The sequence below is a fragment of the Varanus komodoensis genome, unplaced genomic scaffold, assembly GCF_004798865.1.
Source record: "Varanus komodoensis strain SLA01 unplaced genomic scaffold, ASM479886v1 scaffold41, whole genome shotgun sequence".
Taxonomy (NCBI): domain Eukaryota; kingdom Metazoa; phylum Chordata; class Lepidosauria; order Squamata; family Varanidae; genus Varanus; species Varanus komodoensis.
The window spans coordinates 463071-485517 of NW_025335954.1; the positions used below are offsets into that span (position 1 = coordinate 463071).

General features: G+C 46.0%; 1 protein-coding gene across 1 annotated transcript; it reads left to right on the top strand.

Annotated features, from left to right (window-relative positions):
* The first annotated feature begins 259 nt into the window (after nucleotides 1-259).
* LOC123029786 (intermediate filament protein ON3-like) lies at nucleotides 260-16412 on the top strand. Its single transcript, XM_044443106.1, has 10 exons — nucleotides 260-323; nucleotides 429-589; nucleotides 4423-4637; nucleotides 7017-7077; nucleotides 11093-11188; nucleotides 12901-13065; nucleotides 13689-13814; nucleotides 14987-15207; nucleotides 15508-15567; nucleotides 16406-16412. The coding sequence occupies exons 1-10, from the start codon at nucleotides 260-262 to the stop codon at nucleotides 16410-16412; spliced, it is 1176 nt and encodes a 391-aa protein (XP_044299041.1).
* Nucleotides 16413-22447: the final 6035 nt, after the last annotated feature.

Here is a 22447-nt window from a genome sequence, read left to right on the forward strand (position 1 = left end):
CAAAATATCAGCCTGTCTCACGCTCTGCATAAAAGGAGTTCCTGGTCTTGCATCAAAGAAGCTCCTTCCACCATTCTTCTCTGGTGCCTCCCTTTGTATGGTGCTTTGAGTACTTCTCTGACTGAGACCCACAATGGGCCAACAGTTTGTCACTGGTGCTAATAACCGAAGAAGCTTTGCTTCGGCATCCACCGTCGGAGGTGGTGGGGCAGCCAGAGTCGGTGGAGCACCCATAAGTCAACCTGGGGGGACCACCCGAATGTATGGAGGCTGCAACACTAGCAGAAGTTTCCATAACTTTGGTCGAACCCATAGGATTTCTTGTTGTCCAGATCAACTGAGAAGACACTACAGATATATTGATGTAGACAGGGGAAGTGTGGCAGGTTACAGTGCCCTTCCGGGCACCTTTGCTTTTGGAAGCCATGCCGCCAGGCATTGGGGAGATGGACTCCATGAGACTTCTATTAACAAGCACCTCTTAGAACCTCTCCATCTGGGGATTGACCCGCATGACCAACAGAGGAAAGCGCGTGAGAAGGAGCAGATGAAGGACCTCAACAATCAGTTTGCCGGCTTCATTGACAAGGTGAGAGGATCATGATTTCTCTTCTTTTCTTCCTCTTTATTTTGGTGCTAGGGCACAAGATTGCAGCTGTGACTGAATACTTGAATATACAAGGCAGAATTAGAGTCTCATGTATTGTCACCACCACGCACCATGGTGACTTGTGTAACATGAATTTCATACCGCACATGGAGACAATGTATATATCTTGTCATGCCTGGTTGCTATACCCAGAAAGACTGGATGTGTGAATAGTGTCAATGGAAAAACATGGTGATTAGAAGGTAGGGAGAAATAAATATTTGGCTCATGGGATGATTCATAACTCTGAGGAATGAAATTCAGGTTATGTTGGAGCTCCCTGACTAGGGACTCCTTTGTCCAGAGCAACCTTCTTTTCCTGGTAAAAGAAGCTGCGGAGAAGAAGGGAACTGATATTCCTTCCATGGCTGAGAGCAGTTCCATTGAAGCCATAGCACAGAGTGGAACACCACCACATGCCCTTCAGCCCATGGCTGTGGTCCTAAGTAGCAGTGGGGATTCTTCTACAAACCACTGTGTAGGTTGACCCTAAGTCGGGAAGCCCTGGACTTGGTTTTGATGATGAAGCAGAGGGGTGGCTGCAGGAGGCCGTGGCCACTGTCTCCCTGTTGGTGTGTGGGCCTTTAGCACATGCCCAGCCATGCCTTCCCTTAGCACAAACTTTGTTCTCAGTGCAGAGAAGCAATGAGATTAATTATTCTCCAAAGATGCTGCCCTTTGTGTCTCTGCATGAGTGAATGCTCAGGCTGCATTTTGCCAGTTAAAAGGCATCCTAGTGAGAATGTTTTGTGCAGAAATAGGGGTTAGGCTTCTCAGAAATGGGCCGATTTTAAAAGTTACAGATCCTCCTTCAGCTGTAAGAGTGACACGTGTACCTTCAAAAACCAATGTGACATAGCAGCTAAGATTTTGGATTGATGCTCAGGAGAGCAAGTCACCGGGTGGCTCTGGCTAGCATTCTTCACAAGGCGATTGGGAGGACAGAATGGAGAGGAGAATTGTGTGCGCTGTTTTGGTTTCCTTGCAGGCAAGGTGGGCTTTAAATGTAACACAACTAGAAATAAGAATGAAAAAGTGCCACCACGGCTATCTGAGTTTTGGAAAATACTGTTTTAGCCCATCCCATACATTAAGGAAAGGTCTTTCTGACATTCCTATTGTTGATACCTTAATTAACTCTAATATTGATAGTTTTTAGTCAAGACAAATAAACAAAAACTGGGGGTGGCTAAAATGAAGCCTGTTCTATTTTCAGTGCCTTGTCCACAGCAGCCGGATAGGCTAACCCAGAAATCAGGTTGGAGTGAAGAGGCCTTCAAGGGGTCCAAATTGTTTTGCAGTCTACTATGGTCACACAAAGCAGCTCAAGGGGATTTTTCTTGGATCATTTTTTGCTGGTCCAATAAAAAATGGAATGGAAAGTGGAAGTATCCTCAGGCTTTTGATCTTTACTTGGTTTTGCTGTTTCTCTAGGAAGTGTGATTCCTGGTGGTATTTTCCTTAATGATTATTTAACGTACTCAGTTTCTGCCAACTATTCGAGAGGCAAGGAGCAATCTGGGGGTGGACTGGCTTCTTGTGTAGTCACTGCACATAAATGGCTCCTTTTCAGGGGGCTTATCCCTTTATAAATCAAATGGGTGCTCACATGGAGACCCCTCCAGACCTCATTCCTGGGAATCAAACTTTTTTAAGTGGACTCGTATCCAACAAGTGACCACCAACCAATGGTACTTCAGATTGAACGACCAGGAGAGGGAGGCCACATCATGTCCACAAATTTTCCACCCAACATCTAACTTGTTGAATGGCAATTATCATATTAAATAGGCAAATGTCACTCTAGAAGGTTGGAATTGTATATTGTCCTCTGATCATCTAAGAAATTCTATAGTTCTAGAAATGGTACTTGGTTGCTACTCCCAGGTAACTTCAGTATCACATTCCCTTTTATTTTGGGAAGTTCATGTAAGGAAGTAAGAGTCAAAGAATGCCAGTCTTCTATCTGATAATATCTATAGATGAATTAAAAGGGAAAGAGAAAAGTAAGTAGCATAGCATTCTTAAGATCTTTTACCCCATCATTATTTGGCTTCACCTCATTATTATCAAGAGCTGATTACAAGGAAGACACATGAGTATTTCTTGACACAATGGTCTGAACAGCCCTTTGCTCTCTTGCATTATCACAGGATTATATTTCAGCACTTTCTTCCACCTGCAGGGAACACTGGTGGCTCTTGCAGCAAAACTATTATCCCAGGGTCTGAATGGGAGAGTGGCTTCCCATTCTTTCTTTTTGGACTTTCTTTTTGGAAGAGGCAGTTGGGCCATCACCATTGTCGATGGACAAGTGACTTTGGGCTTCTCTCATTCTGGGTTCTGATTACTTGTGAGGATGCAACGCTTTTATTAAAGAGTTGATGAAGGGATCACCTGTGATGAATAGAATTCCTCCTGGTTGGTTTTTTTTTCATTGTTTTGACATTTTTATTTGCCTATCAATAAAACCAGATTTTTTCTAGTAACCATGATGTTTTATTTACCAGAAAAGTCTAAGAATGGGCCCAGAGAATGTCTCTTAGTGCCATATAAGTCTTTTGCATATAGCCAGAAAATTATACATGGGGCTCCTTCTGGATGAGGCAGAAAACAGGTTGACCTCAGAAAGTTGTTGTAGGAGCATGAGACAGGTTTCCCCCATCATAGATCAACAACTGACCATGACTCCTTCCTGAAATTTATGTCCTCACCACATCACTATATGCTGCTCTTGAAGATTTTGGGGCTGCTTTTGATTTCATACCCTGGTCTCTTTGGCACAAGGTAGCTCTTTGGAAAATGGATCATAGCTTGACTGGCATTTGAAGACCTGGGAAAGAGTGATGGGCTACCAAAATGTGTGGAATAATTTCTACTCCCACCCCTGTGGGCTCGTTGATTGCAAGGGGCTAAGATGGTGCCCCTCTGGAAGTCTCAGGCTGTCTGATCAATGCTGACTTCTGGACTACCGCTGTCCCAGCAGCTAGGTGTTCTTCCAACACACTGTATAAGGACTGCACAGCTCTTCCTGGGAGAGAATCTCTGTAGCTGTCTTTTACCAGTCTCCACAGTTTCAGATGGTATTAAACTCAATGAAGATTAAATACCTTGTAGGTAATGGATGTTAAAAGACAGAGCAATGGCCAATTCAGCTCCACTAGATGTTGTCAAGCCGGATGCCTGATGGTAGAGGATCTGGCTCATCTTCTTTGGGATTGCCGTTGTATCTAGATTTCAGAAGTGGGTACCTTGATCCACTTTCTGCTAATATTAGACAGAACGCTCTTTGAACAAAACCCCGTTTTTAATTTCTGCGACAGATTGTTTTGTGACATGCTTCATTTTTAAGTTTGTTAAATTGACTTGGGGGAAGGTTTTTTTTTTTAAAAAAAAATCTCAACAGATGACAATATAGGGTACTGAACACCCTGAATTAATGTAATAATTTTAGTATGCAAATTATTCATTGTTTCTTTTTGTGATATCTTTTGTGTTTTAAGACTGATGTACCTGAAAAAGCCTGGTTGCATATCAGGGAATACACTGAACTGAACTCTATTAGCCCCATCAAATTCACGTACCCACACAGACACCACAATTTAGAGCTGTTTTGAAAAGAGGCCTTGGTTTGGTGCCACAGCCATGCATTAATTCTGAGTCTAAAGCTGATTCAAAAAGAACTTTTAATATGCTCATGCCATGACTTTGCTTTCAGACGTCTGAGCAGCTCAGCAGTGATATCCACCATCCTCTTTCCTTCTGCTTTTCAGGTCAGAGTTTTAGAGCAAAGGAATCAGATGCTGGCCACCAAGTGGGAGCTGCTGCAAAGCCATAAGCTTCCATTGGCGCAGAAAGATCTCCGGCCTCTCTGTGAAAGCTTCATCAGCAGCCTGGAGAAAAAGCTCGACTGCCTGCTGTGTGAGAAGAGCAGACTGGAAAGCCAACATGAAACCATGAAGAACCTGATCGAGGACAGCCGGGAAAAGTGAGCAACTGATTACGCAACCCGTTTCCACAGTTGGTCCCTGAGTTAGTGAACCCGTAGCGATGCTGGCCCTTCCAGAGGCCCTGCCCCCCGAGATCCAAGCTCAGAGCCAGATGTTACAGCTGGACAGAGGAGCCCTTCTTTCCACACAGTCCCCAAACACACACACACACCATAGCACTGCTGCTTTAAAGCATGCAGTGCGGGGTCACTGTGGGGAGACCTCCTTTGCACTTCATCGACTGCTGCTTGTCAGAGTGGAACCCATGCAGATTGATGGCGTCATTTCTGACTTTCTGCAACAGCAGCATTTCCCTCCAGGCATTAGTAACATGGATGGGATGGGGAGGCCCACTTGTATGGCTGGGGACAGGGGCAGAGCTTCTGTCTCATGTCTCCCTACCCTCCAATGGCCACGTATTGAATGTAGAAGCCCATATTTGAGAATCCAATGGACTGGCATCAAGGACAGGCATGCTTGGGCACCTGCCAAGAGTCCGTATTCCAGCCAGGGTTGTGTGAGGAATCACTTTAGGGTGGGAATCCACCAGGTTCCCTGAGCTTGGTTCCGATGGCCCTGAGTCCGAGTTCTTGGGAAGACTGGGCAGGGCATGAAAGGAAGCCCACAAACACTGGAGGTTTCTTCCCAGCCTAAATCCCAGGAGGGGCCCACAGACAAGAGGCCCCTGGTGTTGCTTCTCCTCTTTGCCATGGCAACGTCTTCTTCTGAGCTGAACAGCGGAGATGGATGGAGATGCAGCCACAGAGGCCCCTGCCTGCTTACTCACTGGCTCTCTCCCCACCGGTCAAGCATGCGAGTGGCAGCGGTGAGGAGAAATGCAGGCAGGGGGAGCACCAGCTGTGAGACGGTGGGCGCAAGCGAGGTGGAGGCCACGGAGGGGGTCTTGCCCAAGGGCCCTCCTTGAAGCCAGCTGGCACTGAGCCTGTGCATGCAGCCCTCTACACAGGCAGGCCACCTGCAGCTGAGAGCCTGGTAAGGCAGGTGTTCCATACATGCAAGCCTATGCAGGGCCTTCCCCAGTGCAGGCGTCCAAGCACAGCCCTGTGGATGCCCAGCATGGGGCCGGGGGCCCCCAGAGCACTGGGAGCAAGGCCAGTGAGCAGCCGTGGCAGGGCCTTCAACTCCCTTCAGGCATATTGCACGTGAGGGGGTTTACATGTTGCCACAAGAGGCCAGACAGTGTGGCACTGGGGTTCGCGTCTTTGGCCACAGTCCCATGCCCACTGTAAACCCTCTTATTTTGACCCGAGGCTCTGGGAGAAGGCAAGTCTGTGGGGTTGGCTGACACTTCCCTGCAGTGCCTTCTGTCTACAGAGAATCCCGGCTTTATTTATTGACTTATTGTAAAAAATGAGGGGCTATTAGAACTCCATACTGGAAGCATTACCAAGCGGCGCACCAGTGCCATCTTTTTTTAATGGGCAGACCACATCCCTAATTGTCATTGACGGAGTAATTCAGCTAAGCCTTTGGTACTCACCAGGAACGGGTGACATCCTAAGGCAATTCTCCCCCTTCTTGCCCTACTGCCTAAGATCAAACGCAGGCCTTTCTTTCCCCTGAAATGCTACTATTCAATGGCAAGTGTGAAACTGGTGAGCACATTCCTAGAAAAGATTGCTTCTCTGGCTCCATGGACATGCATGTGCCAGAAGGTGCTTGGATGCACACTAGGGGCAGGCACTGTCCGGTGTTATGGAGGTACCAACTTTATTAAATTGCTGCTCTCTGCTCTTTGTGAATTGGTAGGCATCCTCTCTCTGCTCGGTGATGGAATCTGATTTTATTTTGCAATGGATGTATGAGAATTCTGTTCCTCTTTGCATTCGTGCATTTGCACTAATACACACTTAGTGTGTGTGCCCATACATGTGAGCACAAAAGCACATTCACCCACAGCAGTTAAAAAGCTCGTAACTCAGAAAAATCCAGTTCACTGCAGGATCCTCAGTTGAGACATATAGAAATCTGAGCTCACTTGAACCCAGCATTCATAGTTATTTTTATAATAATTATTACGCGTGTGTGTGGTGCTTTATGAAGAACTGGCATGACAGAGTCCTAGCCACAGGTCCTATAAACTAAACTTGGCACAGGAAAGCAGCAGTGGAAGATGAGGGGAGGGGCAGAACAGAGGAAGGAATTGGCAGGGGAAGAATATGTAATTATATCAATTACACACGCTTTAGCTACGGTATAAATTACAGCAACATTGGCATCTGCAAAAGCAGGACTGTGGGTGAACTCTGTTCCACACTCGCTTCGTGTGTTGGGATGAACTGACTCCCTTCCTGCTCTTTCTCTCCCTTTCCCTTCCTCTCACCCTCCCTCTGTGTGTCTTTATAAAATCCTGAAAGATACGAAGATGAAGTCAACAGACGAACCCAGGCAGAGAATGACTTTGTCTTGCTCAAGAAGGTGAGTGATCAAAATGGGCATGTCAGCTGAGCTGGCCAAGATCTGTGGCTGCCCGAGGCAAAGAACAACCTCCAGTTGCACAGGCAGAGCTTTTTTCCTCGATGAGGCTGTTCGTCCACCATATCCCCTTCCAGTCTTGTGGCAGAACTGAGCTCCAAGCACCATGCAAAGAACCTCCCCTTTCCTGCTTCTCTGCTGCAGAACAGGTGGCCCGGTGGTGCAGTGGAATGGTGCCATTGCACAAGCGGAAAAATGTTTTCTTTCCCTTTTACAAGTAATACCACATTTCTCCTGTTGACTGAATGTGCTCCTTAAAAGGAAAAGCGAAGCTGGTGGGTCCAGGCGTCATGCAAGGGACCCACGAGCTGTGAGCAAAGAATCGCAGGCACACAGGAAAGGCCTTCTGTAGAGGCCAGCCAGACTGGCAGAGGGATCCCACCTCAGCACTGGCCGCAGGATTGCTTCTCTGCCACTGGACGAGGGTCTCCCCTGCGTTTCCTAGATTCATGCTCTCTCCTGAAGGAGACTGCCGCCCCTCCCAGCTCATGACGACACACCTTTCTCGCATTCTTGCTTTACACTGTTGAGGCCTGCATTGAGATTGACTTGCTTTTAATTTTTATTATTTTTATTATGTTTAATTTTGATGATTACTTTTGTTATTGTTTTTGTTATTTTTAATACTTTTGTTATTTTTGTTATTTTCATTATTTTTGTTATTTTTATTTTTTAATTTGTATTATTTATATTACTTTTGTTACTTTTGCTATTTTCATTATTTTCGTTATTTTTGCTGTTTTTATTTTTTAATTTGTATTATTTATATTACTTTTGTTATTTTTGTTATTTTCATTATTTTTTGTTATTTTCATTATTTTTATTTTTTAATTTGCATTATTTATATTATTTTTAATTTTATCATTATTATTTTAGCACAAGGACGTGCTAGGAAGCCATCCATACAAGCACTGTAGGACAGTTTTGGGGCAGGCCCTTCTTGCTCCAGATGAGTGGGAGGAGTGGCTGGCAGGGCAGATTGTCCCACTGGCAGGAATACCATCTGATGCTGTAACTCAGCCCCTGCGGGAGGAGAGAAGAGGAAATAGCAGGGCCTGTTGTGCAATGTTGTTGCATTGTGCCATCAAGTCTCTGGAACCCTCCAGCCAGACGCCTCCAGAACACCGTGCCCTTGGCAGCCGTGCTCAGCTCCTGTAGACGCAAGGCTGAGGCTGCCTCGGCGGAGCCGGCCCATCTCCTAGCTGCCCTTGCTCTTCCTCTCCTGCCTTCAGCACGACTGCCTTCTCCAGTGAGTCGGGCCTCTTCTGCTGCAAAGTGTGACGGCCTTAGTTTTAGCATTTCTACTTTGAGGGAAAACTCTGACGTCATCTGATATAGGACACACTGGCCCGCCCTTCTGTCACTTTTTTCAGGGGTTTCCTCCAGCATCGTGTTTTGCTGCACTGCACAGACATGCAGCATTAATTATAACCCCCAACATACAGTGTTTCCCGGGGAGAGTAGATGAGCAGCGTCTAGAATACTGACTGCCAGATTATGATGCAAAGGTCACTAGAGAAGGTCACGCCTTCTTCCATAGGTGCCCCCCCGCCCCTTGAGATCTGCAGCAGAGGCCCTCCTCCGGGAACCCTCCGTGAAAGATATTAGGAGGAAAAGTACCCGGAGGAGGGCTTTCTTTGCGGTGGCGCCCAATCTATGGAATGTGCTCCCCAGAGAGGTCTGCCTGGCGCCGTCGTTATTTGTTTTTCGGTGCCGGGTTAAGACCTTTTCATTCCAGAAATATTTTAATAAGTTTTAATATTGCCTTTTCTCTGTTTTTAACTGCAGCCAGTGTGGGTCGGGAATTTATTTATATTTTATGTTGTAAGCCGTCCTGAGGCTTTTTGCGACAGGACGGCGTATAAATATTTTAAATAAATAAATAAATAGAAAAGAGGCAAGCCTTTGTGCAGTTGCCGTACATGTACATAAATCAAAAATAGTAGGTATCAAGTGAATTGCAATAATTTAATTTTCCTTTTGCTACACACTCTGATTTCACCGTACTTAAACCATCTAAATCAGGGGTCCTCAAACCTTTTGCATAGGGGGCCAGTTGAAAGACTGCAGGCTGGTGAGGTGGGGGTGCCTGGGGCCGTGGGCCGGTGAGGTGCCGTTGGGCGCGCGCGAGGCGGCATCGGGCGAGCGCAGCAGTGGCTTGCTCACTTGGAGATCTCCCAGCGAGTCCAAAACCCTCTCCGAGTGAGTGAGCCTGCGAGGCAGCAGGGAGCGTGTGCATATGGGAGGCAGGCGGTGGCGGCGCCTTGCTTGCTCGGAGACTATCTCCGAGCGAGCGAGCGAGCGAGCCACCACCTCCCCACCAGCACAGCAAGCGTGCATGCGGGCGGTGGACAGTGGCACTGGCCAGATGGATGGCCATGGCAGGCCGGATCCATCTCACGGGCCGTAGTTTGAGGACCCATGATCTAAATAGTCTAATGGCTTCCTTTTATTGGTGTCGTGATTTGATCTCTTTTGCTGTACTGATCTTTTCTTTATTCTTGTGTAATATTTTATTGGTCTATAAAGTAAGTCATTCATTCAACTCAGCTTGAACATGGTACTGATCCTGATGTCCAGTGCTCTTCCTCAATGATCTGCAGAAATACAGCAGCGTGGAAAGAGATCTGCACTCCAGAAACGATTCCAGCTTGCATTACTGCAGAGTGCGTCTCCCTGGAGTGCACCTCCCCAGTGCAGCTTCCAGAGAAGCAGCCCATATTGGCCTGCTGGAGCAAAACAGCCAAACATTCATTTCGAGACACCCTAAAGGCTGCTTCCAACCCTTCCACGGGCATCTCATGGTTCTGCTTGGAGCGGTATACGCACATCGGCCAGCCGATCCTCATTTCTTATTTAATTGATGTCTTGCTTCATGGACTAGCAGATCAAAGTGTGTCCTGGGAACACCACAAAGCAATCTCTTGAAGCCATTTGCCATGCTATGAAAGGCCCACTCAGCCCTCTGATGGTACAGATTCATGTGGCAGATTCACCCACACCCAATAATACAGATTCACGTGGCAAGCAATCCCTTTTCCGTGATTAATGGGCAATTAAGTGTTGCATTCCCACTGCTAGATGAATGTAGATCTCCCAGTGAAATGCAAATACATATCATCTTTTTGTGGCTACTCAAAAAATTTATACCTAAAAGGAGCCACCAGGAACTTCCATGTAATAGGAACATAATATGCACCGTGGCGGACTAGAGAAGCATTTCTAAGGATGCAATGCATCAAGAATCCTGTGTGGATTGGGAGGAGCAGTGGATCCCCCAAAATTCATACTGCTCTGATTTTTGCAGTCCAGTTCTCCAGTCGATATAAATATGTGCCAAAATGACAGGAGAAAATAACATTTAAAATTCCTTTCAGAAAAGTATACAGTAGGCAAGCATGCATACACAAATGCCTGTGTTGGGAGAAATGTCCACAAAAATACTTCTGAATTTTTATATAGACCTTAAAAAAGAAATCTCAGTGTTCCAAATAAACTAAATTTCAGACTGGTGAAATTCTCAGTTCAACACAAGCAGAATTTAAGATTGGAAGGATGAGAAACTGAGCAAAACTGAAACTGGCAAATTAATCCATCCCTACCGCTAAATACTCACAGATGCATGGATGCCTACTCCAGATTCCTGTTTCCAAACATCTCTCCACACACATTCATTCTATACATGGAGCAGAGCCCTAAAAACTGAGCATGGTTAATCTGTACTTTGTCTTAGCAGAGCACCAGGGGAAGAAATGAAGGATGTCCAATCACACTTCCAAAATTCGTATTTTGCCAAGCCTGTCTTGGCATCTTTCATCTAATGCTGGAAAATTAGAATTGTGTTCTGCATTCTGTAAAAAGATCCAGATCAGATCAGTGTTGTAGCCAGATCCCGTTACCATTCCCCTTGACTTTGAAATTATGTAAATATTCCAGCCCAGTCTTTTCCCACCTCCAGGAAGTTGATGATGCATTTGAACACCAGAAGGAACTGGAAATGAAGAAGGAATTGCTGAGTGAACAAATACACTTCTTGAGAAACTTCTTTGTGCAGGTCTGTATCCTTATATGGGAATGTGCAACATGGAAAACAACTCTTATTTGTCAATGCAGACATTTTAATTGTACAACCTGTAGATCAGGTATGCCCCGGTCCTAAATATATTTAAGGATCTCTACCTTCCGTGCCTTGGCTATTAGCATAAGGCAGTATCTGATCAAGTCATTTCCCCAAACTCAGCCCTAGCAAAGCTCCAACAGATGTTTTCTTTCCTCAAGCAGGTTCCTGTGATGCTCATGCATTATGTTGTTCAACTCCTTGCACAACCAGCTGCAAAACTGCAGTGCACAATTTGCTTGCACAAATGGAACGTCAGTGGGATTCTCCTCTTGCTCATCGTTCAGAACATGGTTTCTGCTAGCTGTCAAAACACTTACGCTAGTAGACCCAGTGCAGAGCTGGTTCCATAACGCGGGCTGGGGACACCATGGAGAAGGCCCTTCTCTTTTTGTGGTCGACAAAGCTTCCCTCAGAGGTGGCAATCAGAGGCAAGGCCCAGTTCTTGATGATTGTGTCCCGGCAGATTGCAGCTGGGTGAGGCATTCCATCAGGAATTGTGCTCCCAAGCGGTGCAGTACTTCATAGGTTAAAAGCACCTTGAATTGGGATCAGAGGCATACAGTGCAACTGGGCCAGAATTGGTGTTATGTGTTCAGACCTTTCTGTCCCTCTTATTAATCCGGCTGCCACATTTTGCACAAGCTGCAGCTTCTAAGGCCTTTAAGGTGAATTGCAGTACTAGAGTTTAGAGATTACCAGAACGTGGGTGACTGAAACCGGGCTACTTTTGTCCGGGTAGGGGTGTAGCTGGGCCACCAACCAAAGCTGACAGAAGGCACTCTGAGCCACGGATGCCACCACAGCCTCCAGTGACAAAGATTGGTCAGGAAGTGCCCCCAAGCTATAAACCTCCTCCTTCAAGGGGAGCACAACCCCATCCAAAACAGGATGAATTTTCCTAGCCACAGTTATAAGGCAGAGACCTCTGTATACTCAGAGCCTGATTTGCACTTTATAGCAAAGCAGGCAATTTGACTCCGGTGCCCATGGACACCAACCAACGGGTCCTACTGTCCCCCAGTCTTTAAAAAATTGAGAATCTTTCTTAGTGGCAGCAGGGATCACTCCAAAATGGGTTTTTGTCTGTGTGCAAATTGGCAGTTCAAAGTTGTTTGGTGTGTTGGTGTGTGCTTGTGGCACTCTTCTGCCTTGTACTCAGTCTCTCGGGCATGTGACTTGCCCCATGTCCCATGCTGGGGTATTCTTCAGGTGAGCTTCTCAGGCTGCCAGGTGTGTCCACAGTCCAACATGCTTGACTGGCCCTGCTTTAGCGGATCCTGTGTGAGCTCAAGCTTTACAAAACACGCACGTAGGGCCAAAACAGGCTTCACTTTAAAGCTTGATCTTCTGCCTCTTTTCCCCCCTCTAGAATAGGTGCCGAGAGCTCATTCCAGATCTTTAAAAGCCCCCTGCTCAAAATGCTAGGCTCCTGTCTGGATCCGGCGGAGCTCCACCTACTCTAATGTCTGTGTATAAGCACAGCCACTAGGGAAGGCTTCAAAGTAATGCCCGCCTTTTTCGGGTGAGATCTTCACAATTGCAATGATGCAGATCCGCCTTGCCCCCTCCCGCCACCTCAGGATAGGCTGCTGATTCATCTCCATGGCGGTGGCTCAAGATGCCATCCAACCTCTGTTCGTCTGCAGGAGCTCGCCGTGTTGGATCAGCAACACTGTGACATATCTGTGCTTGTCAACATGGACAACAGCAGAGGCTTCAACATGGATGCTCTCATCCAGAATGTGGAAAGCTGGTATCAGACTGTGGCACGAAGAAGCAAGGAAGAAATTAACCTCTTCTACAAGAACCAGGTACGAGCAAAGAATGGTCGTGGCGGTTAACAGACCTACGGTGCTACTTCACCAGAATCCCAGCACTGGTCTAGATTTGTGACATGCAACAGTCATGCTTCCGTCCATCAGAACTTCCCCAGTTCATAGCCTTGAACATGAATGGACTTGGGAATGTGAGCACACACTTCCCCGCTTGCAGTTGCATTTGAAAAAGGAGGCCTCAGGAATCATCCGTGTTTGCATGCACATCTTCCCCAGTGGACACATCAATTCTCATATTTATGAAATGTATATATTTCTCTCCATTGATTAAAAACTTTCTGCACATTTTTCAAGGGGACGCAGTTTTGACAGCATTGTTTGTTCCTCAGATTGCACTGTGTGCTCAGAAATATGTCGACTTCACATATTGTGAAGCACCAGCAAATTGTGTCGGGGTCCATGTTCACTTCTGGGAGGTGTGAACTGGGCACATGTTGCCAAAGAATGTTTTGGAATTGACTTTTCAAATAGCTCTGGCCTTCTATTTGAAGTGGTAAAATTACTATAGTCTATGAGGGGAAGCCAGGAGGGCTGCCTTTCTCCCAACGTATTAGCAGACAGTGAGTCCACATCTGTCCTGTCTTCCCTCTGGGTATTAGATGAATGATCTCCAGCAGAAACAGGGCCACTTCCATGAGGACTTGAAGCACAACCAAAGGGAGATTGCAGAGCTGAACCGACAGATCCAGATGGTGCAATGCCAAGCAGAAAGGGAGAAGAAAAAGGTAGGGAAGCTCTTTGTGCTTTGCTTCATGCAATGCCAGAACACAAATATACTTCCACTTGCAGTTGAGAAAAGGATCTATTTCTTTCTTCTGACATGGGGATCAAGCAAGGCTAACCCAGGGGGAGAACAACTTAAACAATGATTGACAAGGTGGCCATAGATCCAGTTCATAAAATGAGCATCCAACTCAACAGGTTGTGTGAAGACAGTGGTCCATAGGTGAGAACTTGAAAGGTGACTGGGCTTTTCTGCAGGAGCATCAGGGGGTCGTGACTTGGATTCCACTTCCTTGCTGCACCACCAGAACAGAGACTGCGGCTTCCATATTCTTTCATCCTACCTGCAGCCCAGGTATAAGATACCCAGAATCTTATCTGGGGTGTTGCAGGACCTTTCAAATAACGTTTGGAAGGCATGTGGGGGCTGCAGGGGAGCAGAGCAGACATGGCAGCCCCTTTCTGCCAGCAGTGTCTATTTTCCCAGTGCAACAGGGAAGTGGGACCCAGCCCCAGATCGATATTCTACTTATGGGGATTTCTGAGATACATGGCTGAGCAAAACAGGCCTTGGGGAGTCTCATAACACTGATCATACATACAAGGTATAACAGCTCAAATGTTCATTTCCTCTCTAGCTCAAATGCTCATCTGAGGTGGAGAAGGATTCCTTGGTTTGGATGGAAGATGGGTCCAAGTTCATGCAGAGTGACTCAGAATAAGCTGTGCAACTTTCTAGCTTGGGGCAGAAATAGCAGGACTTATTCCAAATCGAACCAAACTGAGCCTCAAGGCACTTGTCCCTACCACTCCTTCTATGCATCCAGATCTGGAATGCAGCAGATTCTAGCTATGAATCCCTTTTGCCCACATGAAAAGCACTCCCTCTTGCATGAACTGAGAGTGCACCATGAGCCTCACAAGCACCCAACGATCCTCTGCACTCACATGGTGGATCAGGAGAAAGTTCAGCAGTGGGCAGGCAAATGACCTTTCAGGAAAACTGGTCCTCTGTGAGCACTCGGAATCTTCCGCAGCCTATGATACCCGATTCCAAGCAAGCCCCAGTTTTCAGTGGGAAGGCGCTATAGAAATCGAATGCTCCATTCATGAGTGATAGCCTGGGGATTCAACATGCTGATCCTTACAAGTGTTCTCCTCCCACCTTTCCCAGGTCTCTTCCCTGCAGGCGTCCATTGCTGGTGTGGAAGAACACGGGAGCCGGGCTTTGAAAGATGCCCGGGCTAGGCAGAGGGAGCTTCAAAACCAGCTGCAGAGTCACAAGAACAATCTGGCCTCCCTCTTACGGAATTACCAGGACCTCCTGAATAACAAGATGGCCCTTGATATCGAGATTACTGCCTACAGGACACTGCTGGAGGGAGAGGAGCAGAGGTGAATGCAATAATAGCATCTCAGAATACAAAGACTTCTGCCCCCTGTTCTAATTGTCCAGAGTAAAGAGGGCTAGTTCACTTAATGAAGCTATCTCTGTCACGTGCAGCCCCCTTCCCCAACCTGATGCCCCACAGATGTTTGTGATTACTCCCTTCAGCCACAGCCAAATTCTGATTAAGTTCCTATGTGCAAAAAGGTGTTTCACAGTCCATAAAGCTAAGGATAACATTGCAATCATAACTACACAGTTAAAGTTATATCCAACCTTTTGTTCTTCTTTTCTCTCTATTTAAACAGAATATGTGCAGGAGCTCCTGTGAGTCTTGGTAAGGAATCTGAGGATTTCTTTTATTTTCTGTTACAATCCGATGTATTTCATTTCATTGTATTCTCTCTGCCATGCAGTATTGGCAAGAGCACTCACTGAATCCCTGCTTCTTTTGCAGATGTGATGAGCACTCCTTGTGCAGTCCACAACACCCCCAACATGTGAAAAAATAACTTGAACACTGGGAACGAACATGGTGTGCAAATATGGAATGTGTCTGTTTTCTGGCTGATGAAATTCCCAAAGAAAAGTTGCATATAAGCAGTATAATTACTAGTGGATTTGTAGGATGAAGGCATCTGTGCAGTTTAGACCAGAAACAAGCTGCAGGATTGCTATATAGTCTTCCCATGAAACAAATGTGGTGTCGGGAATGTCATGCAAAGGCATTTTTTCTTGATGGGAACAAGTCCAGCCTCCCTCTGACATCCTGTTATCCCTTCTCTTCCTCTGACACTGCCACAAAGAGCTATAATTAACCACACAGTATCCTGTCATCTGAACCTGACTATCCTCCATTGTAATTATGGTTTGCTTGAAGCAAGCCAACTTTGAACCATGGTTTATAAAGATGGCTTGTTTATACTAACCACAGTTAAAATTAAGTCCGGCTTGCAGATGACTTGCTAGACTGAGATGAATCTAAAACAGAAGTGACAGCTTCCCATTCCTTCCATGTGGCTCCTCCATTGTTCTTGTTTAGCATGAGATGAGGGAGGCGTTTCCTCCCCAGTGGAGTCGATGCATGCAGCCTTCCACTGTCTTTGCCTCATGGCTGGCCACAACAAGGATTCTGAGCGACTCACCCTGGATCATGCGGGGAGGCTTCTGTCCACCTGCCCCGCTTTCCTCTTCCTTCCCTGCTAGCTCCTAGCACTTGTGAAATCAATCGACCAGAGCAGTACTTTGGAGACGGAAGAGACCGAGGGGCTACCCTGGAGCTACAGAGCCCGCACAGGCTCCCACTGCTTGCTCGTGGTGTGACCTGGCCGGGCAGACACAGCCGGAAAGCCAGATCTGCCCTGTGGGTTCCTTTCCACTACAGTACGAGCGTGTTGGCCCATGACCTTCCTAGTGGGGAGCTGCCATAGGAGGCCTCTAGCCTGCTGTGTCAAACCACAGCACACTCTCTTCATTCGCTTTGCGGCCAGGGAAGGGCTGCGGTGTGGTGTGCTGCGTGACTTGGAAGGCTGGGGGCGCTCCCAAATAAATCCATTGCACTCGCAAACCATGTGCCCACAAAGAGCAGCAGGACGGTCCGGGAGAAGCACAGAGAGGCTTCCTGTTTTCATGAAAGAAATCAGCCAGTGCCAAACTCCTGCACACTGTGAGGAAGGTGTTTGTAGAAGATGCACAAATGACAGATGCCTTCAGTTTCCCAGCTTCCGAGGGGCAGACAAAAGGAAAGTTTATTTTATTTATTTAGTAAAAGTTTTTATATGCTGTCCAATACCACAGTCTCTGGACAGCTTACCAAATCACATATGCCCAGAAAACAGCATACCAACAAACACCACACTGCATCTGACCATTAATGTATTTAAGGTTGTATTTGGGAGCACATGCATCTTTCTATGCAAAGCTTCTGCTTTGACATGATACCCAGGAATGTGGCAGGAGGTGCTCTGACCACTGGCACACCATTTAGTGCAGTGTCTTGGGGCACCTGAACAGGCTGGTCCATTTACTTGGCGGAGGAGCACAAGGAAAGGAAGCAATTTGCAAGGAAAGCCTCCAGTCTGCAGTGGCCTCCAGGATGAGCTGTGTAGCACTTGGCCATGTGCTTAACGGATTTCCTCCCCTCTGGAAAAGATTAAACAAATGCATGTTTGGACTTGTACCAACCCATCTAATTCCACATTCTCATGCTTCTGACTGACATTTGCAATAACTTGGTATCTCGTGCGGTCATCTAAACAAATTATGGAAATAGTATACTATGCAAAACATCTTAGTATGATTTGGTAGAGGTTTACATACATAAATCTTCCATCTTCTGATGGTTTACATGTTGCTGAATTCCCCAAGGCAAAATTAGCATCTTTTTGGGTAAAATGGGGGGCAAGGAAGTGGGGAAGGAACAACTATGTCAATGAAGCCAGGGACTGGAACAGCATTTAGTACCCCAGGGGGTAGGTATGCAAGTTAATTAGAATAGTGTCCTGTAGATTTAAGAATATAAAGTAGTAAGTTGTCTCAGCTACATAGATTGCTCTTCTTTGCTTAACTGTGTCTACCATGGAAATCATGAATCTAGTTTTCCTTCATTAGTAAGGAAGCAGTTTGCATGCATAAGTACCATCAGCTCCTAGCAGTTCGATTATGATATCCCAAAGACTGGCAAATTATTCCGGACATGTATTGATCCACCGGGAGAAGCCCAACCTTTTCTTATGTCAGCATTCAGAAGAATGGTGTTCTCCTCAACCTCTATCCTCCCATGCTGTCTGGGGCAGATGGAAGTTGTGGTCCAAAACAGCTGGACACCAGAATGTTTTATGTGGGAAAATCATCACAGTTCTCCACAGCAGCAGTTCCGAAACTGTGTTCCACAGAATCCTAGTTTTCCACAAAAGCCTCATAAGGATTCTGTGAAAAAGCTCAAATCTCAAATGTAAAATTAATTTTGAAATGAACCACACAAGGCCAACAATTGGATAGTCAGTTGGCTTCCAAGCAGCAAACAAGGAATGCATCAAGTAATTTGGTTTCCAGGAGTGTACTGAAAAAGTGTTGGGAATAATCGAAAGAATTCATTTGGGGTATTATCATATAATCGCCTTATTCACTTGTTTTATTTAAAATGTTTTCTCTATATTTCCTAACCTACTACATTATGCAAAGCACTCAGGCAATAGAGCAGATGAAAGAAGGAAGAACATTGTGGGTTCATAATGCTTAGTAAAAATCAGGGTTAGGGTTCCACTGGAAAAAATGTCTTCAGAAAGGTTCCATGACCAAAAAAGTTTGGGAACTGCTCTAGAGGTGCAAGTCCAAGCAAGTTCAGACAGAAAAAAAGGCCTACAACTCCCAGCATGCACCAGCCAGGAGCATGCTGGGAGCTGAAGGCCTTTTCTCCTGTCTAAACTTGGATAGGCTTACTCCTCCAAGTCTGTTGTTCTTCCTTCTCAGATTTCCTTGTGCCTTTGGCTGATTTCAAGTTCAGATTTTCCTATAAGTATGCAGACAAGACTAGTGTCAAACACCCAAACAAAACTACCTTCTGTCTGGAGGGAGTAAACACCATTTTCACTAAATCCCATGCAACACCTTCTGTCCAGGAGGCAGTGAGGGTATCGTGTGCATGTGCTTGGATGAGATTCCCAGGCATGCACAAGAAGTCAAGGGCCCTGGTGGGAACGATGGCTTAGGCTTGGAAGAAGAGGAGGTGGGTCATTGTCCCAGTAGGGGCTCAGAGTTCTCACCGGGATATTGGAGTTGTTGAGACTAGTGAGGCCCCAGGTGGCCATCTACTCCCGGAGAACCAGCCCGAGACAGCGCAGGATCAGGGCACTTCAAGGACAGGCACGGAACCCCTCTCATTCCTGACTGTGGGAAAGAAGCCAATAGAGAACAGCCTGGGGAGGCTCCCACGGGGGTTTGTGATGCTCGGTCGCGCAGGCGCACTTGCCAGCTTGGGCAATTAGAAACTTGATGGGAGAAGCGGCAGCAAGTGCACGTCCAGAGTGCACCTCCCTCCAGAGACCATAAGGGTTCATAAGCAAAGTTTGGAATGATGTCAGTCAAAGCAAGAGGTCAACTTTCTACCTTGAGTGTGCTTTGGAGCTTGTGAATACTTTGTAGCTGTGTGGAATAAAGACTCTTTTAACAACTAATGCAGTGATTGCCTTTGTTGAGAAGCGGCATCTGGGACTGTGACAGAGGGACTATGATTTTTAACCCAGGAGCAACCTTGCGTAAGGATGAGTGCTTGCTTGCCTGGGCCGTCTAAAGCAAGTACTGAGTTTAGAAATAATGGTTTGCTTCTTTTTCTGTTTAAAGAAAAAAATCTTGGCCTGCAACTTCGTGTTCATCATGTATGTTGAATAATAAACCTCATGCATGAAGTAATTGTGTGCTCTCTGCTCAGGGAAGCAGGGGGTGGGGCATCTAGTGGGGATTTCTGGACCACCCCGGTGTTGAATTCCTTTCTCACCCCCACAAATGAAAAGCTTTCTAGAACACAGAATCATAGAATCATATGCCGCAGAACTCTTTCGTACACACAGGGATTCGATTGCTGGTGGGTGGAGATGGTTTCCTGACAAAGCCACTGACCTCTGTATGCAAGATAAGCGCTAAACCATCTTTGCAATTATTTCTTTCTTTCTGTGACATCTAATAGATGGAGCTTTCTGGATAGTTCAAAGTCTTCCACCCCCCCCCCCCCAAATATAGGTAATTAAATACCACATAAAATTTAAATAAATTGGATATAAAACTATTTAAATAACTAAAAATTATTTCAGTAAAATACTAGATATGTTAAAAAGACAGCTAATATAATGTCATATGCCATTAACTCCCATAAAATGGGTACAGGGCAGTCTTAGCCTCAGTCAAAAAAGATTGGGTTCAATGGCAAGATTGTTCCAATAGTTCTTGTTTGTGTGTTTGCTCACTCGCTCGCTCTCTCTCTCTTTCCTTTGCAACCTTCCTCCACTTTTTTCCATTTCTAACAACCAACACACCCCACCCAATATTCTGAGGATGGTGACATAGCAGCAATCCCTGAAGTTCTACTGGTATCGTCTTTAAGTGTGGGCGCTAAGGAATTTTTAACTATCTAATGGTTATACTATCATTTTAATATATATTAAATATACATTTATATTTTTGGTTGCTTATGTAAACCATCTTGAGAGTTCATAACAATCAGACAGTGTATAATCGTATTGCAACAGGAAGCCTTCTATTCTCGGAATTGGATAACTATGCATTTTATGAATTTCCATTGCCCAAGAGACATCCAAGGTTCTCACACAACAACGCAGCAATAATTCTAGGCCCAGAATTGCAGACATTGGATGTCTTAACCACTCCCCAAATCTAACTATCCATGTGTGTGGGGGTTGTAGCCCCGTTAGTCCTACTTAGAGTAGACTCATTAAAATGAATAGGACTCAAGGTAGATTATATTGAATTGTAGCCAATTCAGTATGGAACAAACACAGAAACATAGAAACTGAGTGAGTCAGAAGGGGTCTCCCGGACCATCTAGGCTGACCCCTGGCTCAAGCTGGCTCTGCTCATGACATGCCTACCATGTGCATGTCTAGCCTATCCTTGAACATCTTCCCCAAAGGGACTTCAACCACCTCCCATGGAAGCCCATTCCATACCCTGGAGGTCCTAACTGTCAGGAAGTACTTCCTGGCATCCAAATTGAACCTTGGTTCATTGGGCTTTGCTTCGTTGGAGCGCGTCCTGCCCTCCTTTGCAGGGAAGAACAGGTCTCTACCCACCTCCGTGTGACACCCCCTCGCATACCTGTATGTTGCCAACAGATCCCCTCTGAGTCTCCTTTTTTCCAGGCTGAAGAGACCCAGTTCCCTCAGTCTCGCCTCATACGGCATCCCCTGCAAACCGGCCACCATCCTTGTGGCCCTACGCTGCACTGACTCTAACAAACAAACAGTTTACATCACTGTAAGATCCTAGGCTATCAGGCAACTAATGTCAATAGTAATTACTACTATAATTGCTACTTAGTGAAAATAACATAATGATGTTTCCATGCAGTCTTTTCCTTTAAAAGGTAATGGACAAGTATTTGGTAGATGGCTTCCCCGGTTAAAGCTGAAAATAATTTTTTCCATCATTTCCTCCTCAAAATTCTCCTTTGTGTATTGGAAGTCAGGTATTCTCCAGGCATCTTAGGATTCTTCCACTACTTGCTAAATGCTCACAGGTTGTTCTGCTTGGAATGAACACGTAACATTTCCTGGGAGCAAGTTTGGTGGCAACGCTTGTTGACGTACATTGCTTTGTTACTATACAGTTACTAGCCAGAGTCCTTGATTGTTGATGTCAGCTTATGGGATTTCCTATTTGATGACTGCCAACTTCAAAACTTACAAGAGATGCCAACAACTCTAAGGGGACAACCTGATGACCACCTGACATCATCCTGCCTCTCGTGCAGCTGGTGTGGAAAGAATCACACTGACTGTCCACTGCCAAGGTTGTTCTCATATAACCCCAGTTCTCCGTCAGCTCCACTGGCTCCCAATTGAAGTCCGGGCCCAATTCAAGGTGTTGGTTATGACCTATAAAGCCCTCAACGGCTTGGGACCTGGTTATCTAAAGAAGTTCTTGCGTCCATATATGCCCTCCCACCCCTTGAGATCGGCGGCAGAGGCCCTTCTCCGGGAACCCTCTGTGAAAGATATTAGGAGGGTGAGTACCTGGAGGAGGGTCTTCTCTGCAGTGGCGCCCCACCTATGGAATGCGTTCCCCAGAGAGGTCCACCTGGTGCCGTCGTTATTTGTTTTTCGGCTCCAGGCCAAGACCTTTTTATTTAAAAGTTATTTTAATTGTTAATTATTGATTGTATTTATTGGGGTCTTATGCTTGTGCCGAGATGTTTCCAGATTTTTAATGGCTAATTTGTGATTGTTTATTCATTTTGTAAGCCGCCCTGAGGCTTTTTGCAAATGGGGCGGCATAGAAATGGTCTAAATAAATAAATAAACTAGAAGCCAGTGTGTTGTAGTAGTTAAGAGCTCAGGCCTGGGACTCAAGAGATCCACGTTCTAGTCCCCACTCAGCCACGGAAGCCACTGGGCCAGTCGCAGATTCTCAGGCTAACGTACCTCACAGAGTTCTTGTTGTGAAGATAAGGTTGAGAGGAGGAGGAAGAGTGGGAAGAGAATTATGTAAGCTTTCTTTGGTAGGAAAAAGGGCAGG

What these genes read in the sequence shown, in the direction of transcription:
- LOC123029786 (XM_044443106.1), top strand. Translation starts at nt 260, where the DNA reads ATGTATGGAGGCTGCAACACTAGCAGAAGTTTCCATAACTTTGGTCGA. An exon ending in TGAGAAACTTCTTTGTGCAG is followed by an intron (nt 11,189 to 12,900) that starts GTCTGTATCCTT and finishes GTTCGTCTGCAG; the next exon opens with GAGCTCGCCGTGTTGGATCA. An exon ending in CAGAAAGGGAGAAGAAAAAG is followed by an intron (nt 13,815 to 14,986) that starts GTAGGGAAGCTC and finishes CACCTTTCCCAG; the next exon opens with GTCTCTTCCCTGCAGGCGTC.